General features: G+C 50.3%; 1 protein-coding gene across 4 annotated transcripts in view; it reads right to left on the bottom strand.

Moving 5' to 3' along the window:
- The window catches only part of LOC121445253 (treacle protein-like), a 30,906-nt gene extending 6,855 nt beyond the window's left edge, over positions 1 to 24,051 (bottom strand). The window contains exons 1-18 of one of the 4 annotated variants that reach the window (XM_041647297.1): positions 23,881 to 24,051; positions 21,425 to 21,480; positions 19,158 to 19,300; positions 15,883 to 15,956; positions 15,082 to 15,256; positions 14,494 to 14,567; positions 12,014 to 12,181; positions 10,010 to 10,219; positions 9,678 to 9,902; positions 9,384 to 9,581; positions 9,104 to 9,265; positions 8,792 to 8,944; positions 8,525 to 8,698; positions 6,549 to 6,680; positions 6,215 to 6,406; positions 5,893 to 6,099; positions 4,788 to 4,913; positions 703 to 889 (exon numbers count right to left, since the gene is read on the bottom strand). In XM_041647297.1, the coding sequence (XP_041503231.1) occupies positions 703 to 889; positions 4,788 to 4,913; positions 5,893 to 6,099; positions 6,215 to 6,406; positions 6,549 to 6,680; positions 8,525 to 8,698; positions 8,792 to 8,944; positions 9,104 to 9,265; positions 9,384 to 9,581; positions 9,678 to 9,902; positions 10,010 to 10,219; positions 12,014 to 12,181; positions 14,494 to 14,567; positions 15,082 to 15,256; positions 15,883 to 15,956; positions 19,158 to 19,300; positions 21,425 to 21,480; positions 23,881 to 23,988 (2,764 nt within the window). In that variant the 5' untranslated portion in view covers positions 23,989 to 24,051. The remainder of the gene's footprint in view (positions 1 to 702; positions 890 to 4,787; positions 4,914 to 5,892; positions 6,100 to 6,214; positions 6,407 to 6,548; positions 6,681 to 8,524; positions 8,699 to 8,791; positions 8,945 to 9,103; positions 9,266 to 9,383; positions 9,582 to 9,677; positions 9,903 to 10,009; positions 10,220 to 12,013; positions 12,182 to 14,493; positions 14,568 to 15,081; positions 15,257 to 15,882; positions 15,957 to 19,157; positions 19,301 to 21,424; positions 21,481 to 23,880) is intronic. The other 3 variants (XM_041647298.1, XM_041647296.1, XM_041647295.1) reach the window with 3 other exon arrangements.
- Between the last annotated feature and the right edge of the window lie 1,803 nt (positions 24,052 to 25,854).

Below are 25,854 nucleotides of genomic sequence, written 5' to 3'. Positions count from 1 at the left end.
AGGCTCAGGGCCTTCAAATGGCTCCTGTGGCAGTGACTCCGAGCCTTGTCCTCTTGAGCAGGCTGCTACTCCTAAGCAACAAGCTAGACCATGGTGCCAGAGACTCCTCAGTCAGGAATCAGTGGGACAGCCACTGGATGCTAAGGAAGATATGCTTATCACAGCCCAACAAGGTCACATGTCCCCATCATGTACTAGTCAAATCACAATACTGTTTTGCTGCCAGTAGGAATCTTGCTGTCTCTACTTAATGAGAGAAATGTCACCGTGTCCTGATACACAATTGCAGATGTCTGAGCTTCCAGAGGGCAAGCCACATACAAATACACTAATCTACCTTAGGTTTGGGGATGAGACCAAGTATAAAATGTTACCTGTCTTCTTTTTCTATGCTACAAGGGATGGAAGCTCACTGCCGGCCTGATAGCCTACCGCACAGCCAGCTGTTTACAGCAGAGCTGTCTTAAGACTAGCCTGGTCCCTGAAACCTTGGGCTCTCAGGCTTGGAGACGACACACAGAAGCTTTGAATGTAATTCCTTCAAAACAAGGTAGTAACGCAGGGTCCAAGGCTGAGCTCCTAGTCTTCCTGGCCAACGACTCTGCTAAGCCACTTGGCTAGCGTCTGGTCCCTTCTGGTCTCAATGGGGAAGAGCACGCATGGCAGCAGCCCTCCTAACTGAGCAGCTCAAGCAGAACTCACCAGGAATGGAGGGTTGTGTGGCAGGAATCATGTCCTCATCCTCACTTTCAGAGGAGGAGCTCTGGGCTGTGGAGCCTGAGGCCTGGGCTTTCCTCGAGGTGTTCACAGCCTGGATTTGTGTGGGGGTAGCAGTTGGACCAGCTGGACTACGATTGGGGTTGACAGAAATCAGAGGGGATTTAATTGCCTTGAAAAACAAAAACAAAACACATACACACTCAGTGATTAAAGGCTTGGCCAGGGGGAGGGAAAGGGAAATAGGTGAGGGAGGGTTTTATAATAAGGCAAGAAGTTCAAGGCGCTTGGGCACTTGTAGCCCACTCCCACCTATACCAGCTAACACCCAGCACAGCAATTCATAGGGGCCCAGCCGACCTTCACAGTGACCCCCAGAGTGTAAGCAGTACCCACACCACTGGACAAATGAGAAAATCTTAAGTCCACAGAGGAAGACACACAGGCAGCAAGGCAAGAGTTGGAATATCTAATTTAGCCTCTTTCTTCTGATGACATCAGATGGCCACCTGCTAAGTGGGGAGTTCTAAAAAGCACTTCCTAAAGCAGTCTGGCTATAAGATATGATTTTCCTGGAGTCCCATTGTCCCCTCCCCCAGAGACCCTGATACAGACTCCCTGAGGTGTGGCCCAGCATGCAGCTCCCAGTGATACCAATCCAGTTTCCTTAGTACCTAAACTGCCCAGGGTAAAACCACCAGAAAAACCAACAGATTAAGAAAGGGTTCAAGACTTTAATGTGTGTGTGTGTGTGTGTGAGACAGTCTGGCCTTGAATGAAGAGCTCTACCTGCCTCTGCACCCCCACTCACTAACCTTATCTGGACTCTAAAACAGGAGGACAAGCATAAAAAATGTTACTCATCAGATACTTCGGAAAACAAGCACACTGACTGCGGGTCAGCTTGCTAGCTGTCACACTGTTTTGTGGTTATGCTTAAGAGGAAAAGGAAAAGCCCTATCATTTTGAGCTGCATACTGAAATCCTGGCGGATGAGATGACATGCTTGAGGCCAGCAGGTGTTGGAAAGCAAGCAGAGTGTGCACAAAGCCAATCTGCTCAGGACCGAACTGGTGAGGGTTGGGACCGTGTGTAGGGTGCATCATTTTACTTTACATATTTTAAAATCCTGAGACAGGGTCCTACTGTGTAGCCCACCAGGCTGGCCTCCGACTCTTGACCCTCCTGCTTTGTCTCCTAAATGCCGAGATTACAGACATGTTCTTGCATGCATGTCCTGACTCATCATTTTACCTTTGGGTCTGTTTTGCAGGTCACTGAGATGGTAAAGCAGCGTCAGACTCAAGACAGGGAAGGCTAGCTGAGCAGTGAACCACAGGTTCCCAAATGTGTCACTGCATCAAGGGACTCTAGGTCTATTTCCTTCCAAAGCCCCAGCTGACGAAGGCACAGAGTCAGGAGACAGGGGATTGGAAGGCTGCTCGCGTGCTCTGGCCAGCAGAGGGCTGCATGAGGCCCACAGAGGGACAGATAGTCAGGTCCACTGCAACACCCTGCCCACCTGCTGCGCTTCATCAGGCTCCCACCACCCCAGGGGCTGTGGGACAGAAGGAGAGCAACAAGCTCAGCACTATGGTACCCACGAGTGTGGCAGCACTGTTGCACTCAGGCCCTTCCTACCCTGCCAAACAGCCTCCCCCGCGGCCGCTCTGATCTGCCACTTCCAGAGCCTTCCTTCCCACGTGATGAAAAGGAGAGGGATGGAAAGTGGGAGAAGGCTTGTGGTGGAGGGAGGGGGATCTATATATATGTGAGAAGACAGAAGAACAGATTGTTGGGGACCAAGAGAGGCAGCAAACCCACTGAGGCAAACAATAGCGTCTTGGGATGTTAAAAGCAGCTCCGCAGCACAGCCTCCTCCAGTTCCACCTGCCCACACCACCCCAACCCAGTGCAGGGAGAGCAGGAGAGGGAGGTGGTAGTGGCCTGGTTGCTGAGGGCAGGCTAAGTACAGGGAGCAGTACTTAGGCCTGAAGCATTTGTTTCCCACCCTGTTATCATGCCCTGTGTGGTCAAGCCCAGCTGCCCATCTGCTGAAAGGTGTGCCCACCTTGAGGAATGCACAAAGCCCAGCACATGTGGAATGCGCTTTGATCAAAGAAGTCGACAGAGGCAGAACAGCGCAAGAGGACAACACCTTCACCAAAGCCCCTCACCCTGTGGGTACTGAGAGCAGAGTAGGTATGGGGATGCCCTTCCCCTTTGCAGGAATGATGCTTACATAAGCAAACTTGGGGTGCTTTGGGCAGTGCCTATGGCCTGTTGTCTCAGCTGGGCTCATACCTACTGTGCCCTTATTCTGTAAATCTCCGGCAAAGTGGGGAGGTGGGGCTGGCTGAAGGGACAACACTAGGAGCTTTTCTCAAAGCTGCTTTGTGGGGCTAGAGGAACAGTTCAGCAGCAGGGTATGTCCTCAGCACTCATGAGGTCCTGGGTTCCACCCCAGAACCACCAAAAATAGAGGGAAAAAAAGAGGAGGATTATCGTCATCACCTGGGGGACAGCTAACAGACCCTCGGGGCCAATCCTACCCAAGGACTTGGAAATAATACTTTTGGGGGTATAGCTAGGAGATTCGAGGTTTATTCTCCCCCACACCCTACCCCAAGAGCTGAGGCTGATGCTCAGAAAAAGCAAGCATCTCACTCAGGAAGACCAGAAAACTGTTTTCAGATGTAGGATTGGAAGACAACTCTCCAGGGACCAGGCAGGAGTTCCCTCTAGACATAATCATGCAAGCCCTAATACCACAATTTAGATTTTTACAAGTTTCTTGTTCTCTGACTCAGGACAGGGCCCATGCCTTTGTTTTGGCAAGAAGACAGAGGAAGTAGCCTTTAAAATAATTAAGAGGGCTGGGGAGATGACTCAGGTTAGAGGACTTGGGTTTGATTCCTCATCTTCAAACAGTGGTTCACAACTATCTGTAACTGCTGTGCCCACTCCCCTGAACCCTTCTGAGAATCTAGACACTACAGGCTCTGCTTTTTCCAAATAGAGACTCCAGATCTTTAAGCGTAATGTACCAATTTAACAGTAGTTCCAGCGGCACTTGCTTTAACTGTGAGTGTGAGTCCACTCCACTCACACAGACAATCAAGGCAGCCTTCCCTCCGAGCTGTGAGCCCACTAGGAGGGAGCTGACCCAGAAAGGCTGCGTAGCACACCGACATCCTGACGGATGAGACGATGGGCCCGAGACCAGCAGCAGGCGTTAGGACTGAGCCAACCTGCTCAGAATCGGGACCACTGAGGTGGGGGTGTGAAAGTGGAGTGTAGGGCAGCTGAGCAGGAGACCGTGCAGACCACCAGGATTTAAACACCATTCCCAGAGCTCTTTTTGAGCCACAGTCCCCCCTCCTCAACAAGAGGGCAGTGCTGTCTCTAAAAAGCCTGGCTTCGTGGGAACATGTACCATCTTGCTGGATAGAGTGGGCCTCTGAAGCCAGAGAAGGTGCCCTGGGCCTCATGCTCGGGGACAAGGCCAGGTAGAAGCAGGGAACAGCAGAAAATGAGGTGCAATACGTTGCCCAGGCTTGATCTGGGGTGAGGCCCATAGATTCCAGCTAGGCTTGCAGGGGAGGCTCTAGATTTCCAACAGTACATGGACCAAAGGGGCTATGGAGCAGTGCAGCGTTCAAGCCCCTTTATGAGAAGGTAAGGAAGGGGGTCTTAATCCCTGGCCTGGCAAACAGGGAGCCGGGACAACCTGCCCTCCCAACAGTGATCAGGCATTCCTACTCAGGAAGGGGACTCAGCCAAGGACCTGGGCCACTTGTATCGTTACATAGTCACCATTACCAACTCCATTTTACACGGAATACCTGAATCATAAGAGGACCCGGGCCAGCATGGGAGGGCTGGGGGTGTGAAGCCTGCACCCTACCATGTTCTGTGGACTGTCCATGTCAGAAGAGTGTATCAGAAGACAGACAAGAGCTCAGAGGCTGTGAAATGCTGTCTCTATGTGGTGAGATATCCCCTACACTCTTTCCGAAGAGTGACACCCTGGCTCAGCCAGTGAAGGCGTTAGAAAAGACACGACCTACCTGGGCGGACGGCAGCTCCTCATCACTGCTCTCTGAGGACTCTTCTGTGCTCTTCTCTGGGGGTGCTGGTGCTGGGGTCCTGCTCCGGGCAGGTTGGGAGGTACCATCCTTTGGAGGGGACAGGACCTGAATGAACATGTGACAGGGAAGGGAGCCCAGTGGAGGAGGAAACATGGTACCTCTTGTGCTGAGGACAGTGTGGCCTATCTTTTTTTTTTTGAGACAGGTTTCTCTGTGTAGCTCAGGCTGCCCAAGAACTAGCTCTGTACACCAGGCTGGCCTTGAACCCACAGAGATCTGCTGGCCTCTGTCTTCGGTGGCAGACAGTGTGACATGTCTGCATGAGCCTTTTAGGAGGCTTCATGGACCATGTGGTCAAAAACCATAGAACTTGTCAATCAATGAGGAAGAGCTGGTGGTGACGCCAACTCAGAGGGGCCCAGGGAGGGCTCTGTGCCTCTCAGCATGGGTGGGACTGTCCTCACTCAGCAAGTAGGACCTAGGTTGCCAAGTTTCTCAAGAGAAGCTAGAATATCTCAACTTATATGTGACACTTCCTACTTTCTATAAAGTCATGACTGGCCAAAACTGACAGGGACCATTTTTTCTGATGATCTCAGCTGCCATCTTCCTAAGGTGCCACCTCAGATGCCATCACCTATCAATTCTACCAGGTTGCATCAACAATGTCTGAGCTCAAACCAGACCTGTCACCAGGTCTCTCTGTGTAGCCCTGGCTGTCCAAGAACTCTTTCCCATTTCCTGGGCCCACGCTTCACTGAACTAGACAGGCCCTCCTTAGACAAGACTGGCAACATAGCCCAAGCTCCCTGTGGCTCTCTGATAGGGGTATCTTTGTAGGCTGGATTCATACACCTTGGGAGAACCTGTCTCGGTTTGCACAGGAGTGCTGTGGAGGCCCTGTGAGCTACAGGAGAATCTAGGATGGTCTTGGTTAGAGACTTACAGCACATTTCACCAGGGGACATGGCGGCCCGGGGAAAAGGGATCCTGGAGTTAGAACTTCTATCTGCTCTTCCTTTTCACCAGACCAAGATCAGTTTATGACCAAGGAGTTGGTGACAGCGGCTCTCAGGCCACTCACCTTAGCTGGGGTGATAGCTGATGGCATCTGCCCGTCACTGTCGGATTCCTCACTACTGCTCTCCGAGTCCTCCATCTTCTTCTTCTGGGCCTGGGTAGCTGTAGGTCCTGTCTTCTTGGCAGTTCCTAGTTGGCCCCCTTTTCTAGGAGACTCCTTGGCAGGGGCTGAGGCAGCTCTGACCTGAGAGGTCTTCCCCACAGGTTTTATCTGAAGAAACAGCAAGGGGAGAGAGCTCGAGGACCCAGGTAGATTCTGAGGCACACCGAGCTGTGCTGAGGGGCCTGGGCCAAAACACACCGCCATAACTCCAGCTCCGTCTTACCTGGGTCGGCGCCTCTTCCTCACTGTCTGACTCTTCACTGCTGCTCTCTGAGCTCTTCCCCACTCCTGCTCCAGCCACTGGCCCTTTCTGTGCTTGGGTTGCTGGAGCCCTGGCTTTTCCTGCAGCTGGAGCCGATCGCTGGCCCTTTGCAGAGATAGCACTGTTCTGAACAGTACTAGCAGGTGGTTTCCCCTGGATTGAGAGGTGGCAATGGCATTAGAAGAGGCTATAATAAAGGATACCCTGCTTCTGCAGAGTGTCATCAATGTTGGATCACTGCTGGACCCCTGTTAGACTTATCCCATCTTGTTTTGTGGTTTGTGGTCGCACTTGCCTTGGAAGGGACCTCCTGCTTTGCTGCAGCACCTGCAGTGCTCACTTTCCCAGAGGCAGACACTGGTCCTTTGGCTAGAGATGTCTTAGGTGGGTTGGCTTTGGCCTGAGGAGATTTCTCCAAGGGCTTGGCCTGGAAGGAAGTAGGGGAATTAGTAAGGTGGAAGGTGACCTGAAACAGCAATAATCCATGAACTCTGGCACTGCAGACACTGCACTGATACTCTTCCCAACTATCAGCAATGTGAACTTAAGAAGTCACTTGAGCCAGGCGGTGGCGGCATACACCTTTAATCCCAACACTTAGGAGGCAGAGGCAGCAGATCTCTGTGAGTCTAAGGCCAGCCTGGTCTACAGAGCAAGTTCTAGGTAGGACAGCCAGGGCTACATAGTAAGACGTGTCTACAAAAACAAAACAAAACTACAAACCACTGAAGCCACTTAAGCTTAGTAGGTCTCACTTCCCCTGTACAAAAGGAGTATAATAAAATGCATCTATGAAATTTTTGCAAAAATCAAATAGGAGATTGAATGTTTAATACAGCGCCTGTCACTAACAAATACTCAAATTCTATACTGTAAAACCAGTAGGTATCATCCTACCTAGACAAAACTGTTTTTAGGCTCCCTTTCAGCTAATGTGCCATGTCATTAAACTCTACTTATCAGAACGGAAGCTGAGCACCATATAAACTCTGCTCCCTGGAATGCCGAGGGAGGTGGAGCTCAAGCCACCTTGAGTGCAGTAGAACTGAGTAGGAGGTAACAGAACAAGACAGAAATTTCATTTCGGTTTTTTGTTTTGTTTTCTGTTTAACTTCATCCTTTTTCCTTTCAAAGATTTTTTTTTTTTTTAATGTGGATGAAAGTTTGCCTGTGCATATCTACATGTCACCTCACGCCTGGTGCCTGTGCAGGTCAGGAGTCAGATTCCCTGGAATAGGAGTTTCGGACTGTTGTAACCACCATGTGGGAACCAAACCCAGGTCTTCTGCAAAAGCCATCTCTTCAGATGCTAATTAACCTCATCTAACTACTATCTAGAGAAGTCCTAAAATGTTTGTTAGGGCATCTAGCTTGTACAAATTCACAGGGGCCAGAGAAAAAATGAGAAATCATTCTAGAGCACGTGCTGTGCTGGGGATGGAACCCCGGGCTCTGTGGACAGCAGCTAAGCACTCTACCAATAAGCTATGGAAGGCCCCAGCAGGCGTGAGACAACTGACAAAGACTTTCAGAGCAACCCCTTCACTGCGCAACAGTAAGGCATGCAGCAGCACTTCAGGCCCTGACTTATCCAGAGGTCATCTGGTCATGACTTAAGGAAGGTCCCCACAGTGCAGACTGTGACAAGGCCATCTTCATTTCCTGTCTTCCTGGACCAGGGGGTACGGCTCTCAATTCTGCCACCAGCAGCCCAGCCCACCAGTAAGACAGGTTCCCGGGCAGTAGGTGGGCAGGTGAGGTCCTACCCACACCCACCACAAGGGTGGATTTCTGACAGGAGGGTAGCCAAGGCCCCACGAATAGCACCACCATCCATGAGGATGGACCTGCCTCTGGCCACTGCCACTTACCCTGCTTGTGGTGCTACAAAAGCCAGCTTGCTTTGCTGTTTTGTGCCACTGCCTCTCTGTCTGAAGCCTATCTTCTACCTCACCAGGTGACTTTCAGTTCCTCACTGATCCGGCATTCCTCTTAAACATCTGAGGCGCCATGCCTGGCCAGCCCTACTGCTAAACACCCCAGAACAGCCCCACCGTACCCTCCTGGGACAGTGTGCACGCTACCACAAAACTCCTGCCCAAAACAGCAGTGGGCAGAGTGCACAGGACACATCCAGATCTGTGAGAACCTAGAGACGGGGGCTCAGGAAACAGAGCGCAGGGGAACTTGAGGCCCAGTCGAGTCTGAGCCCCAGAACTATCAGCTGAGCTATCCTCAGTCTCAGTCCAGGCTGGCTCCTCACTACCTCACCTGTGCTGGGGTCTCATCTTCTTCACTGCTGGATTCTTCCTCGCTGTCCTCTGAGTCTTCCTGAGTTGTAGCCCTGACCTGGGCAACTGCAGACCCTGTCCTCCCAGGGTGCACTGGGGCCACCCCCTGTCCCAAGGCAGCTTTCCCCTGGAGGTCCTTTGCGACAGACTTCCCCTAGAACGACAAGGGGATAAAAGGGTTTCACAGGGGCCTGAACTGCCCCCGTGAGGGACAGCAGGGAGCCACCTGGGCAAACGCAGGCTTCACCTGTACCTTCATGGTACCAGGAGCAGCTCCTGACTCTTCCTCACTAGAGGATGAGGTGCTCACTTGCACAGGGGCAATCATGGTAGATGCAGGGGTGGCGGGGGTGCCCTTCCTAGGAGAAGCCTTTGTCTGTTTTTCCAGAGCTGGTTTGGCCTGTGGAGAAAGTGCAGACGGAGGCTGGAGGAGACCCCTTGATTCACAGGCCACATGTGTTGTGAGATGCAGCTCATCCTGGCCTCCCTACCAACAGAAAGGAGGGTGTCGATGAGGGCGGGATCGGCAGCGAGGTTGCTTCCCCTCTCTGGTCCCCACCTGAGCCGGGGTTGGAGCCGCTGGTGCTGTTTCCTCCTCACTGTCACTCGACTCCTCGCTGCTCTCCGAGTCTTCTGTGCGCCTTTCAGTCTTGACCTGGGTGGTCACGGACCCCACCTTCTGAGGGAGTGCAGGAGTGGCCCTTGTCCCCAAAGCCTTTGCCTGGAACGAGACACGTGAGATCAGTGGGGAGCCTCAGGGAGACAGCAGAACCTGGAGTGAAGGGGCTGGGGCTGGCAGGGCCTGGAGACCCCCGTGCCGAGGCCGTGCAAGGTCTTACCTTTGCTGCGGCCACAGCCCCATCGTCAGACTCCTCCTCACTGCTGCTGTCTGAGTCCTCTTCGGCCTTTCCCACCTGGACCCTGACTGCTGCCGAGCCTGCCTTCCCAGGGCAGGGTGGATGGGCGCCTTTTCCTGAGGACCCCAGGCTGACAGCGGAAGCAGGTCTGACCTGGGGGCTTTTCCCCAAAGGTTTCATCTGTGAGTGACAAAGGGCAAGATCAGGGGAAGACACACTGGTTTTGAACAGAGGATCACAACCCTGTCTAGGCAGAGCATAAGCTCCTGGCCTCACCTGGGCAGGACTTGTGCTTGGGGCCACAGCCACTGGTGTCTTTACACTGTCGCTCTCTGACTCCTCGCTGCTGCTGTCCGAGTCCTCAGGCTTTGCTGCCCGGGCCTGGGCTGCTGCAGGCCCTGCCTTCCCCGGGGTGACTGGAGGAGCCCCTTTCTGGGAGGACCCCTTGGCAGGAACTGAGGTACCCCTGACCTGAAGGTTCTTCCCGGAAGGCCTCGCCTGCTGTGAGACAGTGAGGAGTGAATCAGAAGGAAGAAAGGATGGGGGCCGGATGAGTGCAAAGCTCTGATGGAGCAGACAGGCCTGGCAGGTCTATGTCTAGGCTTCACCTGAGTGGTCACAGCAACTGGCTCCTCATCCTCACTGTCAGAATCGTCCTCACTGCTGCTCTCTATATCTTTCTCTGGCCTTCCTGCCTTGGCTTGGGTGGCTATGGGCCCAAGCTTCTCTTTCTCTGCTGAGATGGGCCCTTTCCCAGAGATCCCCTTGGCAGCGACTGAGGCAGCTCCGGCATGAAGAACTTTTCCAGAGGTCTTTACCTGGTAAAAGAGAAAGAAAAATTCATTCTTCTAGTTCCTCTGGTGGTGACACTAGGAGAAAGCCCAGAGGCTCCTGAGAAACCAGTTTCCTGTCTCCCCTTCAGTGGTGCCCTAGCTGTCCCAGTCCCCTGGTTCCTTAGCAATGACCAGCTCCATATCCTCTTAGCACAGAGACCTTCCCATTTCACCTCACCACACCCCCCCACCCCAGTGATACCAGTATGTGGCTTTCATTCTGGCCATGGACAGTCTCAGTGTGTAAGAGGTCAAGTCCTTAGCTGGAAAAGTCCGCTCTATGGGTACAGGCACCGGCCTTTGTCTGGCAGGGCTCAGGGCAGTAAAGGGATATGCAAAGGTAGTTGTTAAGGCACAGTCTGAACACAGGAAAGAAGTAAAGCTTCCCTAGGCTTCCTAGTGTAGACAGCAACAGGAGCCCAGAGAGCCTCTCCTCTATCTCCTAGATCCAGTTCCCACACTAGCTTCCTTTGTCCATTCTCCCTACTGCTCTCAAAGGCTCACCACTGCCTCTCAGGTTTGGCAGGGGGGCCATAGACCTTCCAAGACCTTCTGTGAGGGGCAGTGACTGCCCATGAGCTGCATGCAGCACATCTCCACAGAACCAATGCTGACGACGCAGCCCTGAGAAGGCAGGGTCTGTACACTGTAATTTACCTCAGAGCCTCAACACCCAACTCTGCTCCCTGCCCCCTTCAACTTCAGGTCTTTGGTCATATCTCCTTTGGGGTCCTTCCCTGGCCACTTCAGGTTGTTAACCACCTCTTCTTTAACATCTTAATAATGGCCACGCACACTTCACCCCACTACGAGCCCTGGATATGGACTGTTCCTCCTCGCTCTAACTCTTAAGAGCTTCCTAGCTCCTTCTGCATGTCCCAGACTGTGCTCAGGGCTATGATATTGCTAGCTGAACTACACTCCAAGGGAAAGGCCCCCAAAGAGGAACAGAATGTTCTCTCTAGCGTTTGATTGCTCAGGGTCTGGTACGGCTGGAAAAGCTAAGGCGAGAACAAGAACTTAAAACTTCTCAGGACTCACCAGGACCCGTGTGGCGGTTTCAATGAGCCCCCAGACTCATAAGTCTGAATACCTGGACCCCCCACTGATGGAACTGTTTAGAAGGATTAGAAGGCCTTGTGTGAGGTGTACCACCAGCTCTGAGGTTTCAAAAGCCATGCCATTCCCGGTTAGCTTTCTCTCTGATTGTGGATCATATAAAAGTTCTCAGTCGCTACTCCAGCCCCATGCCTGCCTGCCACAATGCTCTCTCCCTTGATGGTCATGGACTCTAAACACCTGGAACTGTAAGCACCCAATTAAATTTTCCTTTATAAGTTGCCTTGGTGATGGTGTCTCTTCACAGCAATGGAAAAGTAACTGAAGACAGTATGATAGTACATGCCTGTAACCCCAGAATTTGGGAGGCTAACACGAGTGAGAGGCTGGGCTGGACTACAAGGGGAGACTCAAGATGAAGAAACCGCAGGTCTCTTCCTAGCATGGCCACCAATGTTGAGGACAGTAGTATACTCACTATGGAAACCAAGGCAAAAAAATGCAATCACCAGAGCAGGTGTAGTAACTGCCCCCCCAGGAATCTGCCATTCTGGGACAGTGCGGGTCCAGAGGGCCATTTCCAAGTACTAAAGCCCCCTGGCCAGATGTCGTCGTTTTTCACTTTCGTTTTTCACTTTGCCCCTTCTTCTCCCTCACCATGAACTCTAGAATGGGTCCTCTTACACAGACAGCATCCAGAGCCCCAGGCAGTGGGCTAACCTGGCTGGGAATCCCAGCAGGGGGCTCGTCCCCACTCTCAGAGTCCTCCTCACTGCTCTCAGATGTCACACTCCCTAACTTGGTAGGGCCTGGGGCCGTTTTTGCTGGAGACTCCTTGGCAGGGGCTGAGGAAGCTTTGGTCTGGGCTGGTTTTACTGAAGGCTTCACCTAGAAGCAGGAAACAGAAACAGCAAATGAAGAACCATTTCCCCTTTATTGTCAAAGGGGTGTCAAGCTCATCAGGCAATGTGAATGAGAAAGGCACCCTTAGGCTCGTGTTTGAACACTTGGTTCCCACAAGGTAGAGCTGTTTGAGAAGGGTCGAGGTAGGTTTAGGTTTCTGAAGACTCACGCTGTTCCCAGTGTTCTCTCTCCCTCCTGCTTGTGAGCCACCAGTGCCTGCTGCCATATGCCTTTGCTTCACCTTCATGGACTCTAGCCTTACGAAACTTTAAGTCCAATTAGACTCTTAAAACTTGCCTTGGTGTCTCAGTCAGTGTTCTATTGCTGTAAAGACAGCACGACCAAGGTACCACTTGTAAGAGAAAGCATTTAATTAGGAGCTTACTTACAGTTTCAGAGTGTGGTAGTTTGGGTGTAATTGGTCCCCATAAATTCATAGGGAGTGGCACTATTAAGAGGTGTGGCTTTGTTGGAAGAAGTGGGGTGGGTCACTCTGGTGGCAGGCTTTGAGGTCCCATATATGCTCAAGCCACACCCAATGTCTCAGACCACTTCCTGTTGCCTGCAAGTCAAGATGTGGACACTCAACTTCTCTAGCACCACATCTGCCTGCACACCACCATGTCGCAGCATGATGATTATAAACCAACCCTCTGAAGCTGTAAGCCACCCCAGTTAAATGTTTTCTTTTATAAGAGTTGCTGTGGTCGTGATGTCTCTTCACAGCAATAGAAACCCTAAGACAAGGAGGTTTAGTCCCTTATCATCAAGGCAGGGAGCATGGAGGCACGCAGGCAGGCATGATACTGGAGTAGTTCAGAGCTACATCCTGATCCACAGGTAGAGAAATGGGGTCCGGCATGGATTTCTGAAATTTCTGAAATCTCAAAGCCCACTCTTAGCAGTGACACAATTCCTCCAACAAGGGCACACCTAATCCTTATAATCCTTTCCAACAGTTCCACTCCCTGGTGATCAAGCACTCAAATGGATGAGCCTATGGGACCATTCTCAGCAAAAGAAAAGTAATCAATACAAGCCTCTTGCAAAACACACATGCTCACCCAAAGGCAGGCGGAATCTTACACCCTTTTCCCCAAAAGGCACAGATGTTCAAGGGCAGCACAAAGGCTTATATATAAGGCCCTTAGCTACCTTTGGGGCAGAACTCAGCCACCATGCCTATCTATCCACTGACACACAAAAAGGCCCATCCTGAACTAAAAACTAAAAAGCATTTGCCTGCGGTAGCTATCCAGGGAGAGGTGCCCGGTATCTGCACTGGCACGAGCGTCTTCCTGAAAATTCCTTAGTGTTCCAAAATCCCGACACAACTAAAGTAGCTGGTAGGTCAGTCAGCCTCTGCTCTACTTCTGCATCTCATGCCCAACACGACCCTTCAGTACCAGGTTCTTCCTAAACACCTCACTGCCGCCAGAGCTCCACGGTGGCTTCTTCTGGCCCACCAATGCACTATATTTAGGTGGCAGATGTCCAGGAGCAAGGCACGGAGTGAAGGGATCCAGGTGTCCTTATATATTATTATACTCGGGGTCCAACAGCAAGGGAGAAGGTAAGGGCAGCCTGTGGTCACGTCCTGGCTAGACAGGGTTGGTGGGGCGGCACCCTAGGCACCTGGCTCCTGCTGGGACTCCCTCTCAAATGTCCAACCTTTTGACATTAGGTGACAACACTGTAGTTTACAAAGTTCATGCCCAGGATCCAACAACTGAAATAAATAAAACACCCTCATGTTTTACATAAGCTTATGGCTTTGTTGAGCTGTGGCTTGGCCGTACCCGCTAACCAAACTTCTAAATGGAACACCTTGGTTCCTGCCATTGGCACCGTGTTACTATTATCACAGCCCTCTAGTGGGCTCTGCTCACCAGGTTTTCCTTCCCTGCTGCAGTTAAATATTCAATGGTCCCCATGAAGCAAGGAGCTCTGCCTACCTGGCTCACTTTGTATTCTCAAGGTCTGGTATTAAGTGCTCAAAATTCAGAGACAAGGCTGCAGACCAAGGGTCCTGTCCAATCCTAGTCCAGTACCTACATTTGCCATTAAGCACTCACCACTGACCACACCACAGTTATACTCCTACTCAGGGTCTCTGCTCCTGTGTCTTCCTCTCCCACCCAGGAAGGTGTCTCCCCCTCCTAACGCTGGACCCCGATGTTCTGCACGTCCTGAGCAGCACTGTGCTCTTCATTCCACAGCTACCAAGCCTTGGCCATCACCGTTCCAGCTGCTGAGGATCCAAACACTAGCAAGGCTTCTGGGAGGGTGGCAGTTACCTCTACATCTGTCTCATCACTGGAGCTCGAGGTGTCTTCACTGGAGCTGCTGACTTGGCTGGCTGACAACATCCCTGAGGGTAGACACAAGGGTCTGAGTACCTTTCCACATCACCTCCCTTCCCAGAGCCCCCATGACAGTTGCTAGTCAAATCGAGGTGCCGAGAACTCCTTCTCAAACCTGTACAGGATTAGGTGTCTGCCCTGAACCAAAGCCCCCCAACTGGGGTGGGTACCCTCGCTAACCATTTCTGTGTATCTCTGAGGCCTTGGTAAGGCTCACAGCATCTGAAGATTAAGCAAGTCACTCTTTGCCATCACACATGGGGGACAGACTGGGTGTCTATTCTGCCTAAGAAATGAACTGTCCAAGGGGACACAGTGGTCCCATAGAGAGAAGCCAGGAAATGCTGCCCTCTGAAAAGCCCAAGTCTTGTCTGGACAGCTGATCCAGGAGGTCAGGGAAGGGGGAAATGGCTGTCTGTGTAGGACCCTGACTGTCAAGAGACAAATCTGTCTTCAGCATGTCTCAAATAGCTTGGCAGTGCTTAGGCCTGCCTCCCTGTCTCCGGCTCTGAGGCCTCTCACCAGGCTTGGTAGTGGCTCCGTGGGCTTTGACGCTGCCCTCCTCCTCGGTTTCCGAGGCCAAGACAGTGTTTACCGAGGGATCTGCTGACTTCTTGGGTAACTTCCCAGAGAGCAGGTGGACCACTGCCTTTCCTGATGCGGGGTGCAGCACGGAGTTCACCATCTTGGTCTTTGCCTACAGAGTTCAAGAGATAAACTCTGTTATCAGAGGACGGGAAAGAAACAAGAGCCCCCCAACTGAGATCCCAACACGGCCACTTCCTCCCTCCTTCCCTAGCCTCAGGGCAGTCATCTCTGGCCTGTAATGGCTAACTGGCATGTCACCTCATCTTTACAGAGGACGAAGACACGTTTCTCAGGCACTGAGTGCATTGCCGTTCCTGGGTCACAGTGGCTCCTGCTCTGCATTAAGCAATAGTTCATTGTGGTAGCATTATTTCATCGTTACTTTTAGATATTACTGCTATGTTCTGGTTTGGGTGACACAACCATTTATGAGTCTGCGGTGGGGTTTACAGATTACCGACAAATGACATTTTCTAAGTACTTTCTGATTCAGAGACTCTGCAGAGTGCATAAACACAGGGGTACTTAGTGAGCAGGTGAGTGTGGGGGAGAGGAAGGGAACTACCCATGTGCCGTGGAGCTTGAGGTAATGAGTGCCATTTCTATTTCACAGAAAAGCACCATAGGCCCAGGTAGATGAAGACACAGACGGAGCCTTACAACCGTATTCCAACACAGGAGACTACGTTCACTGGCTATAACTCCCACGGTAATAAGTAACTCGGAAATACTCACCTGGGCCTTTTCCTTCATGCTTGATGCTAACTCTGCAGCTGTGGCTGAGGAATTGACAGATGTCGGTCTTGGGGCTGGAAGATATAAACACCGTGCGGAAGGCAGGCTCCTCTCATCTGAGAATGGCGGTCAGAGTTCACCTGGTCTCACAGTCCTACTGGTACTGGCCGCTTGGCGCTAGCGTGAGGATCTGAGGCTAGCCCAGGGCCTCGGGGAAGAGCTTTGTGTCGCATCAGTTTGCTGACCATGTCTGCATCCCCGAGGGACTCGGAGGCCCCCAGAGTGAAAGGACAGGCTTACATTCCTACCACCTATTACCACAAAACATGTCCAACTCTGGCCAGTGCTTTGTGTAGGGCGCGAACCCTCAGTACTGACAGTTACCAGCAGGCGGGATGGTGATCAGGAGCCGGCCTCAGGTGACAGAGAAAGCTATGTGGAAGTCAAGTGGTTTCTTGGTGGAAATGGTGCTGGGCCTTGTTGGAGAGGTTGAGATTCAGACTATTATGGATTGTCTTAGGGAATGATAACCGTAGATCTTGGTATTCAGGGGAAGTTATCATTAAACGGACAACTGTTGAAACAAACAGCAGGACTGAATTCTTTCCTGGGACTTCAGTGCTCCCTTTCTGCACTTGTGCTAAGTTTTCAAAAACCCAGCAGCACAGAAGAGGTACACGGAAAACACCTAGCTCCCGCGTTAACTGTAACTTCACATCAACTCGTGGCCAATCATACTGCCTCATTCTCCCCTTCACATCACACGTTATTTTGAAGAAAATGCTTGACATCCTGTCATGCTACCCACAAATACTTCAAAGAGGACTCTGCTGATGGACTTGTAATTGACTTTTTACATTTTGGGTTTTTGTTTCGGTTATTTTTGCTTAGTTCTTGAGACAAGGTCTTGCTATGTAGTCCGGACTGACCTCAAACTGAGGAACATCCTGCCTCAGCTTTCTGAGTACTAGCATTACAGCCATGTGCCACCAGATCTGGCTTAAAATTAAGAGTTCTAAACATTGATTACTGGCTCAAGAGATTGTAGCGTGGGGGTGGGGGTGGCACACATGGGACAGGACCTACTACTGTTGATGTCAAATTGCTCCTGTGTGTGTACGTATTCATCACTCTGCAGCGGGTAGCAATGCAGAGACCCATAACTTGTCGTGGTCGAGAAAGTACCCACTGAGCCCTCCATCCTAAATGGGACACAAATCAAGCCAATGAGGCTCAGGGAACATTACAGAAGAGCAGGTAGAAAGAATGCAAGAGCTGGTGAAATGCTATCTTAAGAACATGACAAGGTCATTCTCATGAACTCACCGTAGCCATACGAACTACACGAAACTGGTCAGCATTCTAGCAGGCAGTACTAATTGGACTCAGTGGATTGATTACAACAAAAAACAAACGTGAAAAAGGGATATTAAGGTGGGAGAACACACCAGGGCTGTCCTGGGGGAGTTACACTGTACACATTTGATGTGGGATTCCCCCTGTACAATGTGAATACCATTGGTTAATAAAGAAACTGTTTTGGGCCTGCACAGGGAATAGAGGTAGGTGGGGAAAAACTAAACTGAATGCTGGGAGGAAGAAGGCAGAATCAGAGAAGCTATGAAGCTCCGCCAGAGACAGACACTGGAACTTTAGCTGGTAAACCACAGCCACGTGGCAATACATAGATTAAGAGAAATGGGTTAAATTAAGATGTAAGAGTTAGCCAATAAGAAGCTAGAGCTAATGGACCAAGCAGTGATTTAAATACTATAGTTTTGTGGGATTATTTTGGGGCTGAGCAGCAGGGAACTAACAAGTAGCCTCCCCCAACACATTTATGAAATTGTCAAATAAATAAAAGATATTTTTAAAAGTTGACTACTATCAAATACCTTGTCAGTACAAACATTTGAAGCAGCATGTAGGTCTGTCCACAAGTCTGACTGGAAGAAGCTTACAGGCTGCCTGCCCATCAAGAGACATGGGTAGGACGTGATGGGGAGGAGAACAGGAATTCCCGTGTTTTTCTTCTGTATGCTTTTTATATACAAATTGGACCTGCTTTGTATTTATAATTTAAGATTAAGATATAAAATATATATTCAACATCCTCTCAAACATCTGGCACAGTATACACAGGAAAAATAAACAAAAGACAAGACTGCAAGAATAGTAGGTGGTAAGAATGTGGGCGATTTCTCCCCTGCCTTCTCTTGAAGCAAATTTTCAAATGTTCTATAATGAACCCTGTATTTCTTTTATAATCAGAAAACCTACATAAAAATCAAGAAACTGTCTTCTATGTAAGCAATACGATGCCTTCGAGACATGGAGACACAGCAATAGCTGCCGCCAGGAGAGAAGACTGCATTAGGGCCACTCTGCTATGGGGCCTGTCACATGGGCCACTCTGCTATGGGGCCTATCAATCACATACTGCCAAATGGGGAAGACCAGTGAGGTCTGAATGGAAACATAACTGAATGTTTGGTTCCCCACTGGTGGATTGTTTGGCAAAGATAAGGAGGTATGGCTGTATTGGAGGTGTGTCGTGTGGGCAAGGTTTCAAAAGCCCCACACCAACCCGTCTCTGGCTCTCTGCCAGCTGCCTACATAGCAGGATGTACTTGCCACCACGATGATCATGGACTAACCCTCTGAAATTGTAAGCAAAAGTCCCCTAATGAAATGCTTCCTTTTATATAAACTGCCTTGCTCATGGTGTCTCTTCACAGCAACAGTAACTAAAACAACCAACAACTCTTGAAGCAGCCCCAAGGCCACTCACAAGTGGGACCACCAACACCTTCTAAAGTGGTCCCAACACTTGCACAAATGTGGTCTCCTTCCTGTCTTTAGCAGTAGCATCGAAAACAGCCCTTGGTGAGTGACCTGAACAGCTGTGTGGGCCCTCAATTTTTTTTTTTTTTTGAGACAAGGTCATAGTTCTTATTAGATTGGAATTTACTATGTAGACCAGGCCACAGAGATTCATTTACCTCTGTGCTGGAGATAAATGTGTGTACCACCACACCCAGCCTTCTGGGATCTTACGATTCTCCTTAAACCCTTAGAGATTGGGGTCACAATGTCTGCTACACAGGAAGGGCTCTCTGGTACTTCCTAACCTCCCTCTGAAAAGCCCCACCTCTTCTGGCTTACGCTAAAGGATGATTCAGAAGGGGAGACTGCTGTGGAGCAGACTGACATCCCACAGCTGTCCCTGGCGCGGGCCCCAACTCCACACACCACCCGGCAAGGGGAGTTCTTACTGGCATTGGCAGTTTCGGTTTCTGCCTCCTCTCCTTCCTCCTCCGAGCTCTCCGAGCTGCTAATGGGGTCTGACACCCGGGACTTCTTGGCTTGCAGTGCAGCATCGTCCTTTGCCTTCTGCTTCTGGCCAAGCTCTGAGGTCCTGCAGGACATGGGAGACGGGACATATCCATGAGCTCTGGGAGGTCAGACTGCTCATCTTCTCAGCCTTCACAGGACATGTGCACACAGGAGAGTTTAAATAGTGACCCCAACACAGTGTGGACTTATCTGTGCTCTGCATCCACAGCCATTCGTAGTGTCCGTGGGGCACTGGACAGAACCATCCAGGTTCTCTTCACCCTAGAACTGTGACCTCCTCTTGTACAGGGGTTCTTGTTCTCCCCTTCCTGAACTTGAGTTTGGTGTAAAGCATCTTTGCTGACACCCCTCCCTCACAGTACTCTGCCCTGCCATTCAGTTTCATTTCCTTCTCAGCATTCTGCCAACTGCTTTCTGGATGAGTCCCCTACACTGCACAAACAGGTCCCAGAGGGAAGGACAGCAACTCACTATAGTCCCCCAGTGCCTGACATATACCCGGAGAAAGGATTCATGATGGAACTGGCCTGGGGCAAGGAGGAAGTGGGGTGAGGTGGGGAGTGTGTATGTAAGATGTAAATCTTTACTGAGGCAGCTTAATCCCCCATTTTGACCTCACTCTCCCACCTGCAGGAAGCCACTGTCTAACCCCTTTTCTTCCCAGCTGGGTTTGATGCTGCTCTGTCAGTTTGAGATATGCTGCCAAGGTCCCTTCTTCCTAGGAAGGACACTCCTCAGGAAGCTGCTTTTGTTACATGTATCAGTTTGTTTCACCCTTCTCCTTCCAACAGAATTCGAGTTTCACAAGGATAGAGCTTCTTCTTCTTGGTTGTTTTTCCCGCTGTATCAAGAATAGTATCTGAGAAGAATACTAGGGCAGGGTTTTTATTGGCCAGTTTCAGGATTTTATTAACTAACAGACCACTACGTTGGAGCTTCACAATGCGATGAGATAGTAACGTTCACTTCACAGATGAAGATATTCTAGGAGGTCCCAAAGTTGCTCAAGGCCATTCATTTGAGCTAATTTCTAGGCCTGATTTTATAGCCTAACCACTGGTCAAGGCTGGCTTGGTGGGTGAGCTCTCTGGTCCACTCTGTACCCCTCACCCACAGCGGGAGCCAGAGGCAGGAAATAAGAGTGTGGCACAGCTCAGACATAGTTTGCTGGGGAAGGAAGTAAAGTAAGCAACACCCACACACCTGGGCAAGACAGAGAGGGCAAGGGCGCATGCCCCGCCTTCACCAAGCAGCAGAGGAGTATTAAGCATGGAGGGGAGGGTGACCTTAGCTCTCCCCCAGGGCCTGGTATCCCCTACCTTCTGAGTTTCATAACGGAACAGTCACTACCAACCTCACCTTTCAGTAGCTTGGAAAAGTGCTCGTGTCCAGTGCCAGGCTCCTGCCTTCACCCGCCCTTATTAACACGAGTGCCACCTTTGACCTGTGCCCACCTGCCTCCTTGATCACAGTATGAGTGAGAAGAAAGAAACCAGCCAGGGGGCGGTGGCCCAGGCCTTTAATCCCAGCCCTCGGGAGGCAGAGGCAGGTGGATCTCTGAGCTGGAGGCCAGCCTGGTCTACAGATCGAATTTCAGGACAGTCAGGGTTACAGAGAAGCCCTGTCTCAAAAAACAAACAAACAAACAAAACCCTAAAAGCCCAAACAACAAACAAACAAAAATAAAACAAAACAAAGAAAGAAACCAGCTGTATTAATTCTTTTTTGTGAAGGGTCTGTAGACCAGGCTGGCCTTGAACCCAGAGATCCTCTTGCCTCTGCCTCCCAAGTGCTGAGATTAAAGGTGTGTGCCACCATGAACTTTTATTTTTAAGAGATTCAGCTTTCATTGAGTGTGATGGGACGTTCCTTTAGTCCTAGAACTGGAGGTCAGCCTGGTCTACAGAGTGAGCTACTGTCTCAAAAACAAAACAAAACAATGAAAAAAAAAAAGAAAGAAAAGGAGAAAAGAAAAAGAAAGGTGAGCTCCAGCTGATTGTTTCCCCCTGTGATAAGCTACACACAGAGAAATACCCAGACATGTAACCTGCCTTCTGAAAGTGACAAGTATGTCCACACAGTGGGCTATCAGGCCATATCTTAGGCCACGTTAGAATATTTGCTGGTGGCAAAGATGATTGGTTCGGGTAACCCTGTTCCATCCCTGCCATTCTATCAGACTTACTGCTGCCAGTGTGTATAGATGTCCAGAAGGGTGACGGGCTGAGTCAGGAAACTCTTCTGTAGAGAAATAATAAGTAGAGAGTTGCAGTAAGTACCCAGCCCAATAGGAATGTCTCCTTCCTGGGCCTGCAACAGATGTTTCAGAATATGCTCTGTTTGCTCTTGGGTATCCACTTGGCATTACCAGCACCATTCTAAACCTTGCAAAGTCAAGAAGGACAACCAGTTCCAGTTACAAACCTTTCAATATAATACAATGGTAAGAGGTACCTTTGAGAGGTGGGCACGGGAACAGTTCAAGCCAGCATGACCCAATAGCCCTAGCACAGCCAGGGATGGAAACCATATGGCAGAGCTTTCCTTACTAACCTCTTAGATGGTTTTCAAAGGCCTGGCTAGTCAGTCTCCCCCAAACACAAGATAGCCCAAATCCTGAAGGCGTCCAGGGGACATACTGGAGCCTACTAGATGTCTGGAAAGACACTGAGCCCAAAAAGTGCAAGGGCCATTTTTCTTTTTCTTTTTTTTAAGACATGTTTTCTCTGTGTAACTGCCCTGGCTGTCCTGGAACTCGCTCTATAGACTACGCTGGTCTTGAATTTACAGAGATCTGCCTGCCTCTGCCTCCTGAGATTAAAGGTGTGCACCGTCTGGTGGATGCAAAGGCCTTAGTTAAAACAGAGGAAAACAATTACCAGGCCCAGGCAGAAAACACACTGTGTGAACATCAAGACCGGACAGCCAAAGTGCTCCAATGGGAGTTAAAAGAGCCACACGCAGGGGGAAAAAAACAAGCCAGCATCAAACAGATTGGCCCAGGTTCAGGAAGAGCTCCTACTCACTGGCTGAACTCATCCTTGCTAACTCCAAGATCCTTCTCCGCAGCTTAGTCAATGTACGATGGAAAGGGCTGTTGTCAGTCTGAAGGGGACCATCTAGTCAGCCAGCTTCATTCTGCCCCACCCCAGTCACATAAAGTATCATAATAAAGTAAGTCGGGCCACCAGTTCCTAACAGGGCTTTGCCATTCTTGTTACTAAAACGTTCTCTCTCTTGTCAACCACACAGCTCAACTTTTCATTTCCTTCTAGACTCTACTTCAAGGTCATCTTCTCCATAAGACTTCTCTGACCACCTTAGTTGTAACTGGAGTCTGACATTCCATATCCCCCTTGCTCGCCTCACTGTGGCCAGCACCTGCCACAATCTAGGCAGGCTAGCCCACAAACCACGAGGATGGGAACTATGTCCCGCTCCCCCCACCTATTAAGTTATATGGTGGGAGTACAGATGGGAAGGGAACCGAGGTACGGGGAGGTTAGGAAAGCCACAGATAACATCTTAGGGCCCAACAACCTTCAGTTTTGAGTTGTTTCTGAGGCAGGGTCTAACATTGTAGCCCTTGGTTGGCCTTGAACTCACTAGGCAGACCAGGCTAGCCTTGAACTCACAACAGATCCACTTGCCTCTGCCTCTAGTGCTGAGATTAAAGGCATGCACCACCACACCCAGTGGCCCTTAAATTTTCACTGTAGCCAAAGTGGTATTGACTAACTCGGTCAATATCCATCTCACTACTGTTCTTCTGGAAGATTAGCCATGGATCATTCCAGCCTGTCTACTTTGCCTCCATCTTTCTGGGAGACTCCACAGTCGTGTATTTCAAACTTTAAACACAGCAAGGCTATAACACTCAGATGTTCCACTCCAACCTCCAGACATCAGCACCTCTAACTATCCAACTCCCTGGAGCTCTCAAACCAACTACTACATCCTCAGGGAAGCAGTCCTGGGTAGTCCTCACCCAGATTCCGGAGATTTGAGATGCCAGATGTTTTAGGATCTCAAATCTCCCATTCTACAGCTTAAGACAATGTTACTGTATTCTTTTGTGTCCACTATTAGGCTGTGAAATAGGCAGAGGGGCCTGAGACTGGCGTTACCCATCTCATTATCTGCACCTCAGAGCCAAATTAAAAGTTGCCAAGTTTAAGAACTTCGTAATCACTGCACCGCACCACGAGTTCGAGTCTTGTCATAATCGACAAGGGGCAGAATCGACATGCAGAATCCAGATCGTCAACTAAGGGGGCCTTCCTCTCGGTGTTCCCAACAAGAGTGGTGACAATCCACCCCGAGACCAGCTGCTAGTTGGGTGCCCTTGGAGAACGGCATAGAGCCACGTGGCCTGAGACTAGGGAAACAAACTTGCGGCTACCAGGAACCAGGGCGGGAATTACAAAGCTGCAAGACTCGGATCAGAGGTTCCGGCCCGCCCACTGCACCGATGAGAAAACTGAGCCCCGGGAAGAGGCTGGAAATCGCAGGGGGGTAAGGCAGAGCTTAAAGCTCCTCCTGTACCCCTGGCCCCCATTTCAGACCCGCGCTGGCCGAGCCTCCAGGGAGGGGCGCGGGCTACAGTTCTCTAGGTCTTGCACTCGGTCCTCCGACGCTTACCTGGCCGCTCTGCTCCTTCACTTCCCGCGCCGCGCGGACGTAACCAGCCTGCAGCAGATGATTGTAGATGAGGGGAAGCAGCTCCCGCCGCTTCCTGGCCTCGGCCATGCCAGAGATCCGGCCAGCCTATTCACGTGCACGCCCCCTCACCCCCCGCCAGCCTCTTCCCTCGCGCCCTAAGACCTCATGTTCCTCACTTCCGGTTTTTGCGTCACCCAGCCGGGAGGCGCGCTGGGAAGTGTAGTCATGCAGCTGGAGTGGGCCATTCCCGTTCTAGAGGGCGGAGCCACGAAAGCAAATCAGCTCTGCCATTGGCTCGAAGGCGTGGCCTGATCTGATCCTGCCCTCAGGACGGCCATGATAAACAGGTCTCCTTCATCTTGAGTCTGGTTTACTCCTTGAAAGGGTTGCTGTCCTGGTCTTTTGTTACCTGCGACATCTTTTCTTTTTTCCTTTCTTTCTTTCTTTCTTTCCTTCCTTCTTCCTTCCTTTCTTTCTTTCTTTCTTTCCTTCCTCCTTCCTTTCTTTCTTTCTTTCTTTCTTTTTAGACAGGGCTTCTCTATAGCTTTTTGGAGCATGTCCTGGAACTCTTTCTGTTGACCACGCTGGCCTTGAACTCACAGAGATCCTCCTGCCTCTGCTTTCCGAGTGCTGGGATTAAAGGCATGTGCCACTGCATCTTGGCATACCTGTGACATCTTTATTCATCTTCGAATTACCTGATCACTGGCTCCAGCTTCCAGTTTACTAATTCATTTCACATAGTGTTTAGACCCATGAAGCCGGCATCAGCTGTCATTAGTGTGTTGAATCACTAAGTAAATCCTTACCTGACCCCCATATGCTAGGCTAGGAGCCAGCTATGCTGGGGATATGTAAAGAGAAACAAAACAAGGAGTTGACCTCAAAGATCACCCAGTCGGAAGATACAGTGAATCACAGACAATTACAGTTCCTATGTCTGGTGCATCTTGTGGAGAGAAGGCTGAGCCCATGGAAGCTTGGAGGAGGGGCACCTAACTCCAAAGAGACTATGAGTTTAGACTCAAACTTTTGTTGTTGTGGGTTTTGTTGTTGTTTTGTTTTTTTGAAACAGGGTTTCTCTCCAGCTTTAGAGCATGTCCTGGAACTTGCTCTATAGACAGGCTGGCTTTGAACTCACAGAAATCCACCGGCCTCTCTGCCTGCCTAGTGCTGGGATTAAAGGAGAGTGCCACCACTACCCAGCGACAGCAGAAACTTTTGCACACTGAGGAGAGGATAAACTAGAGTTACTGCCTGAATCAGAATGTGGGAATCCACCTTTGGTGTTTGGTAAGGGAACCCCAAGCAGAGCTCTGTACTGCGAGGGTCCAGAACACCAGAGGATGGAGAAGCAGGCTTATAGTGCCATTCTCCCCGCAGAGTTCTGACATACTCCAAGGAGAATATAAAACCAGGTGTGGTGCCCATGCCTTTAATCCTAGTGCTCGGGAGGCAGAGACAGGCGGATCTCTGTGTGTTTGAGGCCAGCCTGGTCTACAAAGTGAGTTCCAGAATGTCTCCAAAGCTACAGAGAAACCCTGTCTTGAAAAACCAAAAACCAAACCAAAACAAAACAAAACAAAAAACTCTCCAAAACAAAAAAACGAAAACATAAACAAAAAACAGGTGCTAGTAGGTGAACCATGCCTTTAATCTTAGCACTCGGGAGGCAGATCTCTGAGTTTGAGGCCAGCCTGGTCTACACAGCCAGTTCCAGGACAGCCAGGGTTACATGGAGATTCCTTGTCTCAAACAAATAAACAAAGAGCCCCAATGTGGGCTACTGTATTTGATGAGGGGACATTGACAAGGAGAGAATAGGAGTGTCTTGGGCACAGTTGAGACAGCCGTTTTTAATTTTATGGACGGGCTGGACATCTGCTGATAGCTTTTACTCTAGGAATGTTGTATGTGTAGACATCCATTTCTACCCAAATTTAGGACCCACAT

The sequence above is a fragment of the Microtus oregoni genome, unplaced genomic scaffold, assembly GCF_018167655.1.
Source record: "Microtus oregoni isolate MIOR12 unplaced genomic scaffold, Mior012 000168F_ref0000490, whole genome shotgun sequence".
NCBI lineage: Eukaryota > Metazoa > Chordata > Mammalia > Rodentia > Cricetidae > Microtus > Microtus oregoni.
The sequence above is the reverse complement of the archived record's forward strand: the minus strand, read 5'-3'. Positions and strand labels throughout refer to the sequence as shown.